General features: G+C 38.9%; 1 protein-coding gene across 1 annotated transcript in view; it reads right to left on the bottom strand.

The window, feature by feature from the left end:
- The window catches only part of LOC110014444 (neural-cadherin-like), a 338096-nt gene that overhangs the window by 215718 nt on the left and 101269 nt on the right, over positions 1-21109 (bottom strand). Inside the window, exons 2-4 of the mRNA XM_023953704.1 lie at positions 20428-20625; positions 12181-12406; positions 11011-11215 (exon numbers count right to left, since the gene is read on the bottom strand). Of these exons, the coding sequence (XP_023809472.1) occupies positions 11011-11215; positions 12181-12406; positions 20428-20625 (629 nt within the window). The remainder of the gene's footprint in view (positions 1-11010; positions 11216-12180; positions 12407-20427; positions 20626-21109) is intronic.

The following is a 21109-nucleotide window of genomic DNA, read 5'->3' as shown; positions in this document are numbered from 1 at the left end:
ACTCTGCCAAACCACCTGTGCAGGTAAAGCTGATTCACTGTGGTGATCCCTACAGGGATGTGCCGAAAGGTGAACAACAACATTTTGATAATCCACATATTCCTATTTTTGTTCATCTTCACTCCCAAACACGAGTTCAACCTCTTCAACTTTGCCACCAGCCTCTTTGCTCAGTGCTACAGTCTTAAGCTCCAATTCTTTCATCTTGCTGCCGCTCTTGTCACACATCATCTCTGTAGCATCTGTGCAGTCATGACCCTTGAAGATATATTTTTTATAAACTATAGGTATGTGCTGCTGTTCAACAGTAAGAGCTGGGTTCGTTTTTTTCCGATTTAAGGAAGAAAGGCTGAATAGCCTTGAGGTGGTTTACTTCTGCTGCTTCACAGAGGTGGGTCATTTTACCTGTAGTTCTAGCTACTATGTGTTTAAACAAGTGTGCGTTGATTAGAGAGGAGGAAGTGTTTTTTTTCCCCAAAGAAAACTGTTAATTAAGCGGCTGGGTAGCTCGGTTGGTGAGGTAGAAGGCTGCCACGCAGGAATCCAGGGTTTGATTCCCGGAGGGGTATAAACAAGGGTACTGGGGGGGCAATTACCATATCAATGGCAAGCAATTAATATTTACTCACTTGTAAGTACAAAAACAAAGTTGCTCTGTATAATTCAATCCAAACTGACTGATTTTGACATCAGAAGTCTGGTATGTGAGGATAAAAAGTCTCTAAATATCTTACTGTTAGCAATGTTTGGTTTGCTCTTTGGTATGTAATCCTCAAACCATCTCTAATGTGTTTGCATATCGCTGTATTTGCTCCAGCTATTGGCTTTGTTTGGGAGGATTTCTCCCCACATGAATTCAACAATGGTAGGCTCCAGCTGCTGGAACTGTGCTCTTCTTGATGGAGATTTTGCACCCATCCTACTTACTGCTGTGCCATCCATCCATCCATCCATCCATCTATCCATCCATCCATCCTTCCATCCATCCATCCATAGAACCTACAAAAACTCCAGCTACTGTGCTTTTGGTTTTTAAATTCATGGATGGACGTTCTGACTAAGACAAGCATGACCAAAAAAAAAAAAAAAACACTATCTAGTCCAGCAAGTCCTCAGATTAAAACATCCAGAACATATAAAATGTTGATTTATGGGACAATTTCCAACTCTTCTGTGATTTCCAATTCTTCCTGCTGCTGTAGTGTCTTTTTTTCCCCTTCTCATAACACACTATTCTTTTACACATTTTTATAACTCATCAACGCCTCTGTCTTTTGGATGCTCCCTTTAGGGGTACAGAATAAATCATCTGTCACCATCTAATCCTCTTCTGTGCATCCTCATCACTCACACCAACCTTCCCCCTGTTCTCCTTCTACTTCCATGAACCTCCTCTTTAGTCTTCCTCTTTCCTGGTATCTCCAACCTTAGCATCCTTCTACGAACATCATCGCTGAAACTGTCCCAACCTGCTTTCCTGCATTTATCTCCATCCTGGTTACTCCCAAAGAGAACCTCAACATCTCCATCTCTGCTACCTCTAGCTCTGGCTTATGTCTCTAAACCAACAGCATGGCTGCTTCCACACCTTTCCTAGTATTCCTGCTGACACTCTTGTCAGCCTACATGCTTTTTCCATTGATGTCAGGGCAAAAGACGAACAGAGTAATCTTTTGACTATTATTGCTGCTCAATTCCTTTCTTACATTTCACCATCTTTACTTTGAGGATTTATTTCCATTATTTTTTTGCACTCTGGCTCTGTGTGTTACTGTATGTCAATGAGTTATTTAAGCTCTTTTTCTTCCTGTTGTTGGGTCCTCTTATTTATTTTTATTTATTTATTTTATTTTTATTTTTCCACAATGCGTCGAAAGCAACAAATCTCACAATACAGAATGTGGAAAAAATGGACATCCCAGAAGCAGCTGCTTATTATTAGGGGTCCAGCATTTTAGACAAGCATAAAAATACAAAAGATAACCACACACCATAACAAGCTATCAGAGTTGACGCGTTAATGCAGTTTCTTATTAGCACAGCATAAAAAAAAGCAATGGCGATAACACAGGTGGTTGAATTAGCTTCATTCCATTCAAGCTGTTGTTGGAAATGTTCCACTCATGTATTTAACTGAAATTAGGGGAAAAAAATACCTTTATGCTCTAAAATATAGTCAGTGTAATTTTCTTTGTTGTACCAGTGGTCTGCACCTAAATTAAATAACTATTAAGCATTTACTTTATTTGAATTTCTGAAACATTAACCGAAACAGATGGGTATAGTGTGCAGATCACTGCCAGAATGTGCCTGTTAATCACTTTTTGTAGATTTGCTAAGTTATTAACAGAATTTACATACAGATTTAAATTGTCCTCTGGACGCAGAAACTACATGGGGATCATTGTAAATCTGTCCTGCTTCAAACGGTGCCACAAAAACAGGAGTAAAATAACCTTCCCACCCTCCTAATATCGGTTATACACCAACCAAGGTCACTCTCAATGGGAGCTGCATCACAGAAGCTAAAACAATCCACTAAAAGGTGTGCATCTCATGAGCAATCATTCTTTACCAGCCTCTTATGCTACAAAGTTTGTTACCTCTGCTGATGTTAAAGTTACACAACAGGCTTTTGTCGTATAGGAATCAGATCAAATAAAAGCCAGCCAGGAACCGTCCTGAAATATTGATCTTCAGTGATCCTGGAAAGACATTATACCTTAGTCACAACCACTCTCACTTGTGGGAAGGGCTGTCTGCAGGGTAAAAAATGGGCACAACTGTAGAGAACACGCCAGTGGTCCACAGGAAATATCAATGCCGTAGACCACTTGGTGAACGTGTAGAGAGTAAAGGTTGCACATGATACTGTAAGTGCATGCAACTTTGAAAATGCTTCTCCAGACACTGACCACAGGCACAACAATGGTACGTTCCATTTTCATGATGTCCTTTGAGGTGACCGTATGACACAACGGCACTCATGTTAACCCAGAGGAACCCATGGTGACGTCAGTGTAACAGAAAAATATCCGAAATGGACTCGTCGTCCACCTGGTTTGAGGTAAAATACACAGAAATTTTTTTGTTTTGTTTTTTTTATTGAGTTTTTAGCATATTTTCAAAACAGAAAACACTAACAGATCACAAGAACGATTTGTGGAAAGGAAAAGAAAAAGAAAAACAAAAAAAACAGAATAATGTAGAAACAGAACTGAAAAAAATAAAAATAAAAAAATAAAATAAACATAGATAAAACGACAATATTTAACTGTTTTTTGCAAACTCATTAATAAAGGTGGACCAAACATTGAAAAATTTCCCTTCCCGTCCCTGCAAGGTCTACCTAATTTTCTCTAAATCTAGAAAAAACAAAAGGTCTCTGATCCACTGGATGTGTGTGGGGGGCTGTTCTTGCTTCCAATTTAAAAATTTAAAAGTATGATGCTGCATGCAACTAAGCATCTGAACTGAATTACTCTTATTTCTTTTTAAAAGTTTGGGGATCTGTGATTCCCAGAATTCCGAGGAGGGGGTCCAACTGCACCGTCTGGTTTAAAATTTCTGACAGTGTCAGAGAAACATCAGACCAAAAGTTTGACAGCTTAGTGCAACTCCAAAACATGTGCGACAAAGATGCTGGAGCCTGTCCACAGCGTATACAAAAGAGGGTCAACGTCAGGGAATATCTTACTCAGTGTGTGCCTGGTCCAGTGGAGCCTGTGTATTATCTCAAACTGAATCAAACCATGCCTGGCACAGATTGAGGTTGTGTGTGTGGAGCCTTGAGCTTGATCCCATTGCTCTTCTGAAATATTTAGTCTGAGCTCTTCCTGCCAGGCCTCCCTCAGGTGCTGCAAGGTGCTATGACCATTGAGGTGGCTCAGTTTATTGTCCAAATGTGAGGTTCCCCCTCTAGTCGCAGGGTCTTTCAAAAATAATGAATCGGTAACAGATTCCTCTGGGAGTTGTGGGTAATTTGGAGAGTTGTTTCTAACAAAGTCTCTTACTTGCAAAAATTTAAATAAGTGAGTGTTAGGCAAGTTATATTTGTCTTTTAACATTTCAAATGATGGAAACAAACCATCAATATAGAAATCTTTGAAACCACGCAGTCCACGATCATGCCAGTCAGCAAAATTATCATTTTTCAGTGAAGGAGAAAACAAATGGTTTTTAACAATAGGGCCTGACAATGGATTTCACAGAATTTTATTTTTACGAAAAAAATCGGTCTGGGCTCTTATGGGATGGCTCTTATGGGTTAGGATGCAGCTGCTCCTCTCTACGACTCTCCCCGGGCCCAGACAACCCAAAAACCTGCAGTACCTGTTCGGGTCAACACCCAGTGAAGAAAGTTTTATTATACTGTACACAACTACTGAAGTTACTAAATATGTCACAATCTCTGTGTCAGTGCTATAGATGTCCAATAACTATCCCCAAAACCCAATTTAACCCTATTTGCCCCTTGGTATTCAATACTAGCTACATTTGTAGATTTTCAATCCTACCTTTCCCTCATATTTTATTTCATTTTTCTGAACCAACAGACGAACCAACAGAGCTTATTTTCTAAATCAAAGACTGTTGTTTATGTGTTAAGTTTCCTTCCAATAATTTTGGTTCATTTCCTTTGGGAATGAATTTATTGTATTACTTTCTTGGGTATCTCAAATATTTTGAGTTATGACTTAAGGTTTGTTCATGATTTCCTTGTCCACAAAACCTTAAATGATCTGCAATTGTATAATACCATTATTTGTTCCAAAAACTTTTCAAAATATGCTTCTTTATTTTTAAACACTTCTAATTTGACTTATGGTTTCTTATTTTTTGTTTATGATGTGGTTTAACACAGAATAAAACCACGGAGGTTCTATGGACCTTCCTAAAGACTAAATGGATCAACAGTCAAACCTGGTCCGGTACTGCTGAATCTAGTGTGACAGGGAATTTTAGTCAGTTTTAATGAGATTTTAATGTTAGCTGAGGTATTAGGATTTGAACCACCAACCCTGTGGCTGGGATGTGATTGCTAAACCCTCTGAAATGCAATTATCTATCTGTAAAACCTGCACCAGAGTGGCCTGATCTGTGGCTGATATCAGCGCTGCAGCATGAAAGGAAGCCTACAAAGGTGTAACACCACCATCCTAGAGTCGCGTTCACAGAGGAGTCAAGGCCTGCTCAAACCCCCATCATGCCTGCCATGGCATGATGAGGCCCTCCAGCCTTCCACCAGAAGCTTAACATGAACTCATCCTGGACACGTTTTACCTTCAAAACAGAACCGCCGGCGGTTCTCTGAAAAGAGCTAATCGTTAGAGAAAACATCAGCGTTGGAGGTCAAACTGAAATGATGAAAACAAAGCAGCACCATCCTCATCCCAGAGCGTCCGTTTGTCCTCTTGTAGCAACCAGAGGGAGTCACATGAGTGGGTTATTTCTGCAGAGATTCATTTCAGTTTTGAGCCTTAGCATCTTTTAGGGAAGTGATGAAGGTAGTTTGTGTAACTTTTCTACAGAAATAATCATTTCAGTTTTTCAAGTACTGTCTGGGTTTAATGGGACCTCATTGATCAAATAAACGCATCATTAAAATGGTGAAAAAGATTAATGTAGCAGTGGCTTGTCACCATTTGCTGGAACCATAACAATAAGAATCCATTTACAAAAGCACCAAACCCAATGCTGCCCTCCACACACCACAGTTTGGGTGGTGTGGGATGAGGGGGCTGAGGAATAAAAAAGTTTGATTCAATTCTGTGCATAACCTGTGATGACCAGAATATGAAAACACATCTTAAAAGTTGAATTAACATAGAAAAACTGTTACTATCATATGCACAATTGCACAACAAAGAAAAAAAAAACAGAATTTGTATTTATTTTTATTTTTCTTACATTGAGAACTTTGAGGTAAATATTTCACCCAAATATTTTTAGAACAATTGAAAAAAAAATTGATCCAATCTAAACTACCCCCCAAAAAGGCTATCTTTACTCTTGAATAGATTAAAACATGTTTTTTTCTTTTTTTAAGTTTGCATCTGGCAAAGTATCCAGCAGATACTCTAGAAGCCCAAAGTGCCAAACAAAATTAAAGTTGACTCTACATCATTAAATGAAGTTTTTGCTTGTAATAACTTATTTGACTGTATTTTCTGACAATGCATAATAATTTTGTATTTCCAGTTTTAAGATCCCATTCAGATTGTTTGATATTCTCATTAACTAAAATTGCCTGGTGCCCACAACTACTAGCTTTCATTTACGGTACCTTGGGAGAAAATGTGACATTGCAGGACTGATCTGGCCGTGCAGGGTTTGCCCACATTTCACATCAGGCGAGGAAGTGTTCAAAGCCATCTGTGATTAATGCTCTCTGATCAACAATAAAGACCAAGTTTCTGCAACCAAAGAGGCAGATCTGAACCAGAGAAGATGCAAAAATCCTATCAAGGCTGGTTTTGGAAACATGTCTAGTTTTTCATACAACCAAGTAACAAAAAACAATGTTGTGATGGAGAATTGCTATTTAGAAGATAAAAGTGAAAAAATATAGGTTCTGTTTGTTTTGTTTTCTCTTGGTTGTTTCCTCATTCACAGGTATTTGCCTTTCCTGCCCCAGCTTTCCCACACAAGCTCTCTGTGGGCCACTGAGACCAAAAGGGGAGACGCTGCAGACAGATGGGTTCAGCAGGACATGTTTTAGCCCGAGGCCAGAGTAATGATGGAACCCAGACCAGATGCCTGAGCGCCTGCAGAAACAACAGCACTGAGCCTCTGTTCTGTCTCACTCCCTGACAGCTAGGGGGAGTCACCGGGAGTCCCAGAGCACTTCTTCCAATCAGACAAATCCATTAGTGTGCTCCGTTCACACCTTTAAAGACAAACATGTACAGTGGCTGTTTAAAGTGAGGGAACTGCTAGTGTTTATCTAACAAAAGGCTTAAAGATGCTTAAAGCTTAAAGACGACTCCTGTTGAGATACTTCAATCTGAAAGATCAACTGAGTGCCTCTTTCTGATGGCTAAAACCATGAAGGGTTATTAAAAGGTACATTTTTTGGCCAGAATTTGTAGCATTTGTAAAAAATAAAGCAAGAATGTCTATGAAGACTCTCATTCATCAAGGTAGATTCCATCATAGTAGTACGTTTAGGGGCTGTCATCTGGACTTAGTTTTTTTTAAAGTCAGAAGACGTTTCACCTCTTCTCCAAAAGGCTTTGTCAATTCTGAAATAGCTGGTAAAAGAGCTGGTATATATGTGCTCCTTTCCCAACCTGGTCATCTCTTCAGCTGTTAACGACCCAGGTGGAACTGGTTTGGTTTGTTTGGGTTTCAGAACACTGCCGTAGATGGCTGGAAGAATAAACCTGAGACCACCATTCTTATTAAGAGAAGGTTTATCCTTCTTGACAAAAATGGCTTCTTTCACTCCTCGCTCAAACCATCCTTTCTCTCTGGCTAGAATTCGGACTTTACTATCCACGAACGAGTGGTTTATGGCCTTCAGGTGGAGGTGCACTGCAGACTGAGGTCCACTTGGGTTGGCTCTGTGATGTTGGTAAAGCAGGTTGTCTAGAGCAGTGTTTTTCAACCAGTGTTCCGCGGCACACTAGTGTGCCGTGGGACATGGTCAAGTGTGCCGTGGGAAATTGTCCTCATTACCTGATTTAACAACATTTTCCATCTCCAGGATTTCAGCTCTGTGTTCATCCAAACAGGTCCTGACAAAACACTAACAAATTAGCTATATGAAAGATCATTAACTACTTTTTTCTTTGTGTTTATTTGATTCTATTAAAAACATTTTGATAAGAATGACGGTACCGCGAGTTAGCAGCAACTAACGTCGTTTTCTGAAAAGTCCCGTCCCTTTAACTGTCTCCACCAATCACTCTTGGATTCTTAATCACATGTCATCAGTCTGACCAATCAGAAGTGGTTAAAGTCTTCGCTTCCTTGCTCTGAATTCTGCTGATAAAGTCGCTCAGTTCCACCAAAAATACCAGCTGAAGCTCGTCTTTAGCGGTGTAGCTTTCCACAGAATCCAGTGTCAGGCCGTGGAACAAGTGAAAAAAAACTATGAAGCTCAGAGACACTAGTCTTTTTGCGTTCGGCTGATTATTTAACTACATCTCCCATGATGCATTGGGTTAAAAGTGACAGCGTGAGCGTGTCGTGCCACAACGAGTCTCTCCTCTTAACGTCTTGAAACAACAGCGAACACAAATCAAAAAGTTTTTAAATCTTCTAACTTAGCTATTATTACATCTATTAGAAAAAACAGCTGCAACTTCCAGCTTTTTCTGCCACAATTATCACAAAAATGCGACGATGTGAGATCATGGAGGGACCGTGGATCAATACAGACTGTTTTTATCCTTTTTTTTTTTTTAATGCTGGTGTGCCGCGGGATTTTTGTCAAGGCTAAAGTGTGCCGTGGCTCAAAAAAGGTTGAAAAACACTGGTCTAGAGGTTGTTTAGTTTCTCCTTTATACTGTTTATTGCAGTTCTCTTTGCAGTGGATAGAGTACACAACATTACTCTGTAGCTAGGAATTTTGTCCTTTGGATGAACCAGTTTTTGTCCGAGTTACTACTATGAATAAAGCAAGAAATATTAAAATTATACAGATTATGTTTTTCTTTCATCAGAAAAAAATAGATCCAAAATGCAAAATGGAAACAGTTATGTAAACATCTGTTTGCAGAACATCAGTTTAATTATTTGTCTGAATACTCAGCATTGCGGCTGTGGATTCCATCCTTTTATTTTGCTTATATGCTGCTTCGTTGGCATGTCTCGGTTTTTGCCTCTGGGCCATAAAAAAATGAAACTAAAAGCCAGTGAATAAAGATTAAAAGTGAGAACAAAACAAAAACAGTGGCTTTTAACGACGGAAAATAGTCTTTCAGGAATACTAACCCAAGTTGCATGAAAAAAAAAGTATATATTCGTAGTTAAATGATCAGCTCCCAATTGAGCCAACCAGAATTCACTATCATGTAGAGATTGTTTGACGTGCCACTGCTTCACGGCGTAGTTTTACTCTGTTATAACAAAAACCTCAGTCTACAGTATTTTAATTGGAAAAAATACATTTTTATGGAACACATACCAGTATTTTTCTCCCCCTTTAAAGCCTCAGGGTGCCAAAGCAGAAGAATAAAAGATCAACACAAAGACTTGGAGCCACAGGTTGAAGACCCTGCAACTCTATACCGTTTGTCATTTTTATTTCATGTTATTTTTAAAATTTACTTCAGTTCCGTGAAATTTGCATGTCGTGTGCAGGAAAACCCCAAGGTTTTGTTACTCTGATTTATTTCCTGTTTTGTTTCAATCCTTTTTTCAACCTTTTATCTTCAGCTGAACAGAAGAAAAAAAAAAATAAAGTTGAGTTTTTAAATGAGCATTAAAGTTTTAAAGAAGCTGTGTGGGCAGTCAGAATGCATTATTCTGCAAAGCTAACGGCCTGTTTTGCCACAGAAACGAAGCGGGATCTCAAACAATAATTTACAGGCTTTTGCATTTAATGATTTATTAGCTGTCAGCGAAGCTTTACTAAACTCGGCCAGAAGACTGACTTAATGTCTCTGCAAAAAAGAGATTAATCAAGGGACCTGAAACCAAGCTTACTTAAAATGAACATTTTCAGCTACTGCTGGGAATTAATTAATTTAAGTCTTACAGATTTAATGCAGTTTAAATACAGTTCTGTAATAGCTCAAAATAACCAAGAATTTCAGAATTGCTAAAAAAAAATGCTTTCATCAAAGCTCATTGGTTGTTTTGGTTTCTCAGAATCCATACAAAGATGATGGACCAGGTTTACACAGATGGCAAACTAGAATGACATACAAAAGTGGGGTACAAAAGTACTTTGGCAGTAACCGGGTCTGAAATTTCTCCTTGTAAAAAGATAAGACAGATCTGTAATGTTTATTACATACATGCTTCAATTGTGAGAAACGAAAATCTCTTTGTATGATTTTAAGCAACCAAGAACTCTTTCCCTTAAGAAGATTTGTATATATTAACTCGTTCATCAACAGTATTAACTTGTTTGAAGTGGTTACATGCATAAAAAAACACCCGTCCACCATCACCAGTACCAAAGATCTGTCAAAGGACACCAAAGAGAAGATTGTTCACCTGAACCAGACTAGGATGAACCAAATTACTAAAAGCAAGCAGCTTGGAGAGAATTTTTGGAGCAGTTATTAGAAAATTGAAGAAATATAAGATCACTGACAATGATCTATGTAAGATCCCACCTGGTGGGGTTCAAATGATCTTGCCATGAAGTGCCATGTGGTCAGATGAGACCAAAATGGAAGTTTTTGGTATATACACCACATGCCAGGAAGAAGGCTGTGTTGCATCCCAAGAACACCATACCCACTGTGAAGCATGGGGGTAGAAGCATCATGCCTTGGGGCTGCTTTTCTTCTAAGGGGTCAGAATAACTGATAAAAAAACCTGAATAGGAGCATGTATGGTGAGAGTTTGAGCAACAACCTTCTTCTGTTAGTGGGAGCATTACATAAGAAGGAAACAACTGTCCTTCGTCACTGCCAACCAAACTTGAATTGAAGATCTTCTTAAAGAAGTAACGGGTCTGTGATGGAAAGCATTCTTGTTTGTTTGTAGAAGCTAGATACCTACTTTTTGCACTTATACACATTTTGTTTTTCAAAAATCCTGTAGTGGGATTTCCTGGATTATCTATTCCAAATTCTGTTTCTCACAGTTGGTGTGTGTTTATGCTAAACATTACAATCTCATCTTTTTAAATAGGACAACCTGCAGAACCAGCGACTGACAAATACTTCTGTGCTTCACAGTAGCAGATCAAGGACCAAGATAGAAAATGTTGCTACAAGTAGACCTTGTACGATGTGTTTAAACAGCCATGCCAGATCAACCAGTGGTTGTGTGTACGTCAGTGGGAACATATGACTTCATAAGCAAGTACACAATAAAAGCACAAACCTCTGCTGCACTGCGGAGGCCCTTCTGGCCCTCAGTGGCACGCACTAAGAGCAGGTAGGGGTGCTGGTCGGTCTCGTAGTCAATAGAGCGGGTGAGGCTGATTTCACCTGTCTCTGCTGAGATAGAGAAGAGGCTGCTGGGATTGATGAGGAGGCTGTAGCTGATAGGTTTTTCTTGGAAGGACACGGCAGGTGTCACCAAAAACCTGTGGAGACAAGGGATTGGTACACTTCTAAACCATTGGACAACATTTGCTATCAGATTGATGCAAAATAAAGAAAAGAAAAATAGTGCTGTGTGTTACAGGAAAATTAAATGGGAAACTGATATTTTAGTCTTGCTGTTTCTTTTATTTTTGTTAAAAAATATATAAAAGACCATTGACCACCTGTGCAGACACTCTTGTCATACGCGAAACAGTTTACTCAAAATACTTTCTGCCACATACCATAACACTTTGTTAATTCAGGATTTTACATAGAATGCATGCATGCTTAATTTTACACCAGTGGATTCTGTTTTAATGTGCAGCGAATGCTTAGAAACATGTTATTTTTTTGCTTGGTTTACTTTCACTATTTGCAAATAATATCCAAAAAACAGAAGCTAAAGCTGCTCGTGGGGGGGGGGCAGTACAACGAGAAACAAGCTCTGACCAAGAAAATTACAAAAAACACCAATAAAGAAAAAGACGCAGTTTCACTCCTACAAAGCATCATCTTTAATTAAAACAATAGCGTACTCCCACAGATAACTATTTTAAAATGATCAGCACCAGATTAAAAAGGAGTTATACGTCTAACTGGTAACCAATGTAAGGACTTAAGAATAGGAGGGATGTGGTCAGTTCTCCTGGTTCTCGTCTAAACTCTCCAAGCAGTGATCTGAATGAACAGCAGCTTAATGCCAGTATTTCTTGAAAGGTGCAGATATAAGACTCATCAAGCCTACATTGCAATCATGTCTCAACAGAAAACCTCCAGGAGTTTAGCCTCTATAAGAAGCAGTGCAGAGATTCAAATAGACTTTGATAGTTTGTATCAAAACTACAATAAAGTTTGGTGCTATTTGCAAAACTTTGATGTTTTTTTTTAATTCTACACTTTTCCAGTCCGACAGCTGAGCAAGCAGATAAGGGCTGAAAGCCAATGTGCAAAGATGTGAACTCACGGTTGTCCTTCTGGGGTGTTTTCTGGTATGGCAATGATGTAGGAGGCATTGGTGAACTGCGGTGGGCGTGGGCCAGCGACCACCGAGACGACAGCGGGGGCGCTGCGGCTGCCGAGCCGGTCAGCAGCCACCACCGTCAGGAGATACTCTCTGTCCCGCTGCAGAGGCAGACCTGTTGTCCGTACGTGGCCAGTCTTTCGGTCCACTTCAAAACGTCCATCGCCCCCTGAGTTGGAAAAAAAGCACTGATGAGAAAAGAGCTCAGTGAGGGCTTTGGGTCCAGGTTTTCTTCCTGCTTGTTTTAATTGATGTCCGGTAAGAGGGGGCTTCTAAACACACATACCAACATGAGAAAAATGAACTCGACCTTTTGAGTAAATGAAAAAAAAATCTGTCATAATAATATTGAAGGGTAAACTGTATAGGTTGACAGGTCATGCCTAATCTGGAAAATTTGAAGTTGCAGATTTTTACAGAATCTTTCCGAATTTCTCTACCTACCTTCAGGCCCAACCACATTACTTTAGTGGCCGAATCCTTCTTAATGAAGCCAGGAGTCATTTTAGGATGCACGGGTCTAAAAACAACCATTGATAAATGAAAACTGTAAAGTAGTTATTATGATTTTTTTCCAATAATTATTAAATGTTTTAAGGTTGTAGTACCCCTCACTACATACTTGACAATTTTTTCTCAGACTGACATTAATATTTTTACACGTTTCTCTCTTGTTTAAAGTTTTAATCGAAAATAGTTCTTGTGTCACACACATGCTTCAGTGTTTTGAGGCTGTGTCTGTCCTCTCTGCTTTCTCACCATTGCAATTAATAACAAATGTCTTCACGGACGTTACGGATTGTAGGTCTGTCCATTTCCTCCCAGTATTCTCACCGTAGAGCTTACCGACTTATCTACCGGTACTTTGTTTAATGACACATATTCTAGTGGGTTTATTGTCGTTAGTTTTCTGTTTTCTCACTGCTCCAATGGCTAATTTATATGTTCTGCTCTGTAACAGCTGTTCCAAGGATTAAGTGTTTGTTCATCTGCCTCCTTAACTCTCATTCCAGCAGCTACTAATCGGCCTGTTGGTCCTGTATTTTTGGCTTTTGTCTGCCTCTTTCCTGTCATCTTTCCCTCCAACCAGTCACGGCAGATGGTCACCCTGTTGACGTTTGCCCCTGATCTTCTATTTAGAGGGGGTTTTCCTCTCTACTGTCACCTTTTATATCCTTAATGTGGGGATTACACATAAAACCTTTTGAATGTATTGTTTCTCACTTACAGAAGTCATACAATGAAGATATTAATGCTTTATTGAATTTTCTTGACTAAGATAGATAAGAACAATTATGACAAACTGTTGCAAAAAAATGGTGACTGAATTGACTCAACTTTATTGGACCTGGAAGTAAACTATTTTGTGTGACGTCACCATCAGTCGCTACAGTTGTCAAACAGTCAATTGTGTGTATGCGGTTTTTGTCCACTCACACTGATCTTTTTCATATAGTCTTCAGGTTACCAAAAGGTTTATAGCTAGAATATCTGGATTTATTTAATATTATGCGTTTATTTTCCTATCTATTTACATTTAATACATATGTGCCACTGTAGCGATTGTCTTGAAATGTAAATATTCTATATTACCAGGGACACATAAGGTATAAGGAAAAGAAATACAAATCATCATGGTTATTACTAAATTTAGCAGACCACTGCTTTGTCTGAGGCAAACTCTCAAATGGAGAAAAAAAATTTTTCTTTAAAAAGGTTAAAGTGACTAAATCCACTATTATAGCTGTTGTTCAGGTCCAGATGATGATTATCTTTTTCCTCAACATTTATTTTTGAAATGTGGACAGCCACTGCCAGACTTTGGATTGAGACAATAACAGGCCAAAATGACATTAAATTAAAAAAAACCTTAGTCTACACATGTATCCTGTTTCACAAATAAAGCCTAAAGGGACGTGAAAGCCTCCATGGCTGCTTTGGTCCAGCCAACAAAATAAGTTAGCACTATGACTCTGCAATCCATCAAAATGTCAATAATAACCCCAATTTAAAAAAAAATATTTGGACCATATGAACTTTGTAGAAGTCCTGCAGGAAATACCACCAGTCGACTGTTTGTATACACCTCACTCAAGCAGGCTCTTTTGACAAGACAGAATCAAGAACAGTGAGAAACATTCGAATTACCAGTCACCTGAATCAGACAGAAATGAAACAAGAATCCAGGTAGTGATTCAAAGCAAATGCAGTCATTTTCACTGCACTTTTATTCTCCTAAATAGTGTCTAAAATGAGGGTTTAAATTTGAAACTATAGGACATTATCACACAGGGAAAGCTCTAAAAATAGTGCAGAAACATTAAACTAACAGGATACTGTCTGTCTGCTTTTACTTTCCAAGCACTGATTAATAATATGGTAATAAAATTTTTTGACATATTTAATGCTTTCATGACATTAAGAATTAAAGTTTTAGTGAACATTTTTATTTTCTGACAGAGAGCTCTTTTAAAAAGGACTCAAGGTATAAATGGACTTATTACTCACAAAAAGACGTGCATCTATCGATCAGCTCTGGTGAAGAAATCTTGTAGCTAAATCACATTAAGGCATGCTGTGCTTCTGAGTTCTGCAGGTGCATTTGAGCAGCTAATAGACCATCAGAAACATGGATCGTACCAAAAAACATAGAATTCATTGTAAATGTCAACCAAAACTAATTCATTTTTTTGTGGGAATACAAATAAAACACTCTTGTATTTATTTTTTCCTTCCTTTTACCCAAAAAATAATCACAATTTTTAAAGCAAACAATTCCATTCATGACGCCAGGCCACACCTAGCTGCAGTCACTGATCAGATTACATCATCCACACAAGATGTTATCAACTAGTTAATGGATGACTTATGTGTCTTTTTTTCCTGGAAGGAATATGTTCAACAAAGTTTTGTTTGTGATTGATATGATTGTTTTGGTTTTACCACAGATCCCCATCCCAATTAGCACAACCCTTTGCATTGTCCGGACTTGATAAAAAAAACACAGCATTGTGCCCCGGTTCTGTTGCATTTCCTAACCCAGTTCCAACCCCCCCCCCCCACAGACCCCATTCTCATTATGACCTCACAATGCTGGGCGGTAAAGGAGAAAAGGACAGTGGGTTCTATGACAGGTTTGAGCCAGGACTTAGTGGACATGATGGTGGAAAAGAAGAGCAAGTCAAGACAGAGAGCAGTCCTGGAGACCACCGGCCACAAAGGTGCTCCATCAGTGAAAGGCTGCTCTCCCAGAGGTGCTCGTCTGTAAGACTTCGATGTGGCTACTCACAGCACCCCATCGGTACTGAAGCTTGACTGAGGAGACATTTTTCACCATCCCTCACTGCACTCCAACATTTCTTCACCCTTTGTACCCACGTATAATATGTTTGCCATGCTACAGTCAGTGTATTTGTTTAAAGTAGAGTCCAGTAGAAACTCAGCTTCAGCTCCAGAACAGACAAACACCTTGACATTGTATCCCTGAGGTTTTTTGACACAATCCAGACAGTCCAGTTGCCAATGTTTTCTTCTAGATGGGGACCAAAGGTCACAGGTCACAATGTAGTGTCTCACAGTTGTCATAAAGAACTCTGATGCACTTTCCACTCGTAGCACAACAGCATTGAGTTGAATGCTGGGAACACACCTTTGTGGGTCTGTTCTGTGCACAAGAATGGAACAACAATCAAAAAGGGAGGACAATGGTGGAGCTCATCTCCTAAGTTAATTCACTTTTCAGTGATCCTACTTTACCTGATTGTTGTCTCCTTTAACTTTGGATACATGTTAAATAATTGCTTAATTTGTAAAAAAAAATATTTTGGATACATATTTGTAGCAACATACTTAAATATTTCCTACAAGACCAGTTTTCAATTGCTTTCTGCCTGGCTATTAGTGGCTGAAGAAAAACAACAGCAGCTTTTGGGTTATTTTAGAGTGTGGACGGACTTCAGGATGAGGCCCATGACTACCCTTCTTACCATTTTATGCTTTAGGCCTTTTTATGGTGGTTTACAAAGTAAGTGACTTAAAGCACAACTAAAATAAATAAATATCTGATGCTATTATTTTTTCTTCCAATTCCCACACAGGTCAAACTTAATGTGACAAATGTCTCCCAACATGTTAAGATCTAAATGGCAGATGGTTTACAAATTTGATAAAAAAAAAGAAAAAAAAGAAAAACTAAATCTAAATAATAATCTGTCCAGTCTATAAAATTGGGGCAACATTTGATTGATTTTTAACTCAGCCTTTAGAACAGAATCGTTTTAAGTCATATCCAACATTTTGAACAACACCATCCTTCAAAATAAATACATCTAACCCTTTGATATTGATTTTTTGTAGGATGTGACCGTTTAAGGACAGAGCACCATCGATTCTTTACGTCAACTTTTATTTTGAGTATAAAAGTTAGGGAAAAGGAAAAACATTAAATTTGACTGAGCTCTCAATGCCTTCCAGCACCTCAAAGAATTGTGCATGCTTTCAAAACCAAATTCTTATTTTTTATTAAGTATTTTTGATTGGCTTTGAATATTTGAAGTTTTTATCTGAACATTTAAAATGATAGCAGACTACTGATTTGTCCTGCTGTTACTGACTTTATACTTGCAAAGATTTGTGAGAGTAATTAGTTTAAGACATTGGACAGCAGCACAACATCCTTAAAATCTTAGTACAGTCTGATGGTTTTCCATTATTGAAGCTTGGACGGACTGCTCCTTCTTGCTTTTATTGTCCAGTGCAGGCACAGATTGTGAGTCCTAATTGTCAGGTGGATGTTACATTCGGAGTGTGTACAATTTGTGTGTCTAGACTCTAGACAGAGGCAGCAAACAGCCTTTTATTGCAGACATTTGCTGAGGTATGGTGGCTGTGTCAGGGTCTGGAGACGAGCATCACATTAGCATTAAAATTTATGCTACTTCACTTCAGCGAGAGGAACTGCAGCTGTAATGGCTGGACGAGCCCCTGCAGGGCAGTGCCCACAGAAAAGGCTTTTTGTTACCAAACCGCACAAAACAATCCCGCCCGACACCTGAGAAATGAGTTCAAAAAAGCTCCCAGATCCTCGAGAAGTTTTTAAATTCTGGACCGGCAGAAGCAGGAAAGCATTTTGCAGATGGAACTGATTGGATGCAACAGCGGACTAGATTTGCCATTCAGACTTACTACACCAATGCATAGCAATTTACGGCCAAGAGGTCCTGTTCTCACATAAACTGCTATGAGTATTTTTGTCCAGGCTAAACCATAAGGTAAAGCCTTAGTCCCAACTGCCCTTACAGGTAGATACGGGCTGTCTGCAAGTACAAGACTGACAAGCGTGTACAGGGCACGGAGGTGACCCCCATAAAACATCAAGGTCATTGAGCTTGTAGAGCAAAAATGTTCATGCACATTTTTTCCACAGGCAAGGTGAGACGCATCCATCCAAGCGAAGTGAACATCAGAAATGCAGTAATTTCTTTGTTTTTTTTCATCCAAAAATGTTTTCATTTCCAGACAAATTTATCTTTATATAAAAACATGTATTTTTCCAATAAAAGTCGTTATTTAAATCCATCAGAATTTGCAGGAATTTATTTGACATAGATCAAAAACTGAGCCAGAGTACAGAGCACAAAGGCAGGGCCAGTCATTTCAGGTACACACTGCTAACAGCCTCTTTCATCTATTAAAACAGTGTCCTTCAGCCATTGGTCATTTTCTCTCAATGCTTATTTTTTAATTCAAATGACTGGAAGTTTAATAAGTCTCTGTGTCAAAGATTTCTTAAAATTCACACAAGATAAAAGTAAATTGAAGGCTTTAAAAAAATTGTCCTTGCGTGTCACACATCACATCATATCATCCATACAAAGTTAAGTGCTGAATGGCTGAATAAACACTTTTCTAAATAAGCACATTAAATCTTTTTCTTTATTTTTTTTTAATTTTGGAGGACTTGACACCATTTTATGGGAAGCATGGCTGCTCCAATGAAAGAGATTCCTGGTTTAGTCATTTAGGTGTGGCTGTTCAAGTGTTTAAGTAACAGTTCACCGATTTCCCAAATGAAATCCAAAAGTGACCAAGATTAAAGTGAAGGAGAAATGGACAAGGATTAAAGTTAAAGTGATAGAAAAACAGGAGACACTATCCAAAGAAAACTTTTAAAAAGCTTTAAAAAAACAAAAAGTGGAGAAATATTGACAAAGACTTCCAAAGACCAATGGAAGATTAAACGTAAGCCTGTCCACATGAAAGCCAAATATAAAGAACTAAGACTTTTGCACAGAACTGAACAAACTGAAAAGAAAAGAGAAAAACCTGAATACACAGACTTGTCCAGTTATTCAATTATCAGCTGTTCAGAGACCATCCTCCAGCCCGATGATCTCTGGGATAGATTTTTAGAGTCCCAGAGCCCTGAACAGGATTGAATTAACGGGAAAAAGAATACAGCAAGGAATTCTAATCAAAAGACTTTGACTAAATTCAGCAAGTTTATTCATTTCTTAGTTTAAAAAACCACCATTGGGTGACAATTCTGCCAATTGTTTATTTTTGAATTTCTGATGAAGTCAATGAAGAGTAATTTATGTGATGCTTCAACTTCGACATTAGGAATGAATGCAGCTAAGCCTTATTTCTAACTGCCTTTATGGTTGGGTATGGGCCGTCTGTGGGGGAAAAATTGGCAAGCCTGTATGGGGCATACAGGTGGTCTGTGCAAAATATTAAGGTTGTAGATAATTTGGTGAGCTCACAGAGGGAAAACGTTACTGGTCAGGTGACAGGTCGTAGTGAACTCTTGGATACAACGTGTGGTGAAGGGTGAAGTAAGTGAGACGCAGACGTGTGGTATGGATTTTCCGCTTTTTTTAACCCTCGCAAACCTTCACACTACGCAAAGAGCCCCTTTAGTGCTGTTCACGTGTTCAGTGTGTTCTTCTATGGGCACTTACGTCAGCATCACCCGTTTGTCCTTTGGCCTTACGAATACTTCACCATTCACTTACCACAGGCACATAAATGGTATGTTCCATTTTCATTACACCCCTTTAGGTGGTATGAGCCTCAAGGGCTCGGACAACCCAAAAACTTGCAGCAGCCGTACGGAAGCATGTGGTTCTCGGTTTTTAATTACTTTTGATGTGAGCACTGTTCTCTGCGTACGAAGATCAGTCCCATGACTGCACTACTGACTTCCACTTTCACTGTATTGTTTAGTTACTTTAGCACCACAACAAATGGATTTGGTTCCTCAGCACTGCTTATGGGAGTTCCTATGGTCTGAAGTTTGCCTTCTGTCATAGTTTCATAAAACGGTATCATGTCAAAGAAGCAATATCATATCTGAAGGTAAAAAAAAAACTCCCAACAAGCACAGTTGAAGCCAAACAAGATGGGGACATCAGCATCCAAGGCAGTGCAGATTATCTTGCTGCAACGGAAACTATATGTTTGATATTCACACAAGCTTTCATTCACAACTAAAGAGCACCGACTTTAACACTGACTCACCACCACAGTGGGACAGGCAACAAACACACTTAGATGAACAAATCCTTCATTTGTTCAGAAGTTTACTTAAAACACCAACAAGTCTGGTCTGAAGTTCTTCATTCCCCCCATTGGTTTGATTAAATACATCCTTACAAGGGAAATTAGAACCCTCAACACATTTTGGAAATGACCCAGGAAATCATAACTGTTAAATTATTGTTTTGTTTAAAGCAAACCAGATATCAGAGTAACCTTCAATCTCATTGTGCAACGGACAATGACAATAAAGCAAATCTAATCTAATCTAAAAAAGAGATGCTCAACACTAGATTTTGAATAGTAATTATTAGGAGTAACTATATTGTCAATAAAATGGCATCATTTTCTTTTATTTGTGATGCATCTATGACTTAATAATTTAAATGGAATTGACATATCTATGTATTTTTTTTCATTTTTGTCTTGTTTTTCTTTTGTTTTTATGGCTGAAACTGCTAAAAGCAATCAATCAATGAATAAATAAAAAGTGAGACTAATACAAAAAAAATGCTTTTGAATTCTTCTTCCTGATAGTTAAATGGAAAATGGCGTATACTTATTTAGGGCTTTCTACCTTCCTCGAAAACCGCTTTTCAGTCACAGTCCCATCCCCAGTGTGTGAACACTGGCGCCAACCTTCCGACCTACCGTCCGACAGGAAGTACTCCACCTCGCCATTGTTGCCTTCATCGCCATCCTGAGCAAAGAGTTTGTAGACAAGCGAGCCAGCCGGAGCATCGGGTGAGACCACAGCGAGGTAGGGGGCAGGAACCATGCTCCACTCTGGGATGTTGTCATTGACATCCGTCACCGTCAGCTCCACTCTGATCAGGTACCAGTCTGGACCTAAAGATCAAAGAAAAGCAAAAAGCTGTTTAGAAACCGCCGCCGCTGAGCAGCAGGAGCGAAGAGAGGTTAACGCTGGTCTCTGCACAACAAACCACTTCTAGATTGTTCTTCATGGCTGCCCCAACCAATGTTCATTTACATGGAATTTGGTTAGAATAGTAGTTTTTATTAATTAATTTGAATTCTAATTATGCTTAATAATCCATCTTTTTTAATGACAAAATATGGGAGATTGAGCAGTCGTCAAACTCCTATATTCATCTCCAAAACTCCAGCAACACAGGCAGTCTGAGTCTAAGCCAGGCATAAACTTGCATCAAATAATATAGATACAAGTAAACCAGAGTGTGCTCGTAAAAATATGACTCCCCATATTAGTTATTTAAAAGGCGAGTTCAATGCTGAAGTCTGGAAGCGGTTAGTTCACTGCTCAGGCCGGACCTCTGATCCTCTCTACCCGTCTGTCCTGTATAATGCATCG

This window comes from Oryzias latipes, chromosome 3 (assembly GCF_002234675.1).
Source record: "Oryzias latipes chromosome 3, ASM223467v1".
Taxonomy (NCBI): Eukaryota; Metazoa; Chordata; class Actinopteri; order Beloniformes; family Adrianichthyidae; genus Oryzias; species Oryzias latipes.
Note: the sequence above shows the minus strand (reverse complement) of the source record. Positions and strands in the feature narration are given on the sequence as shown.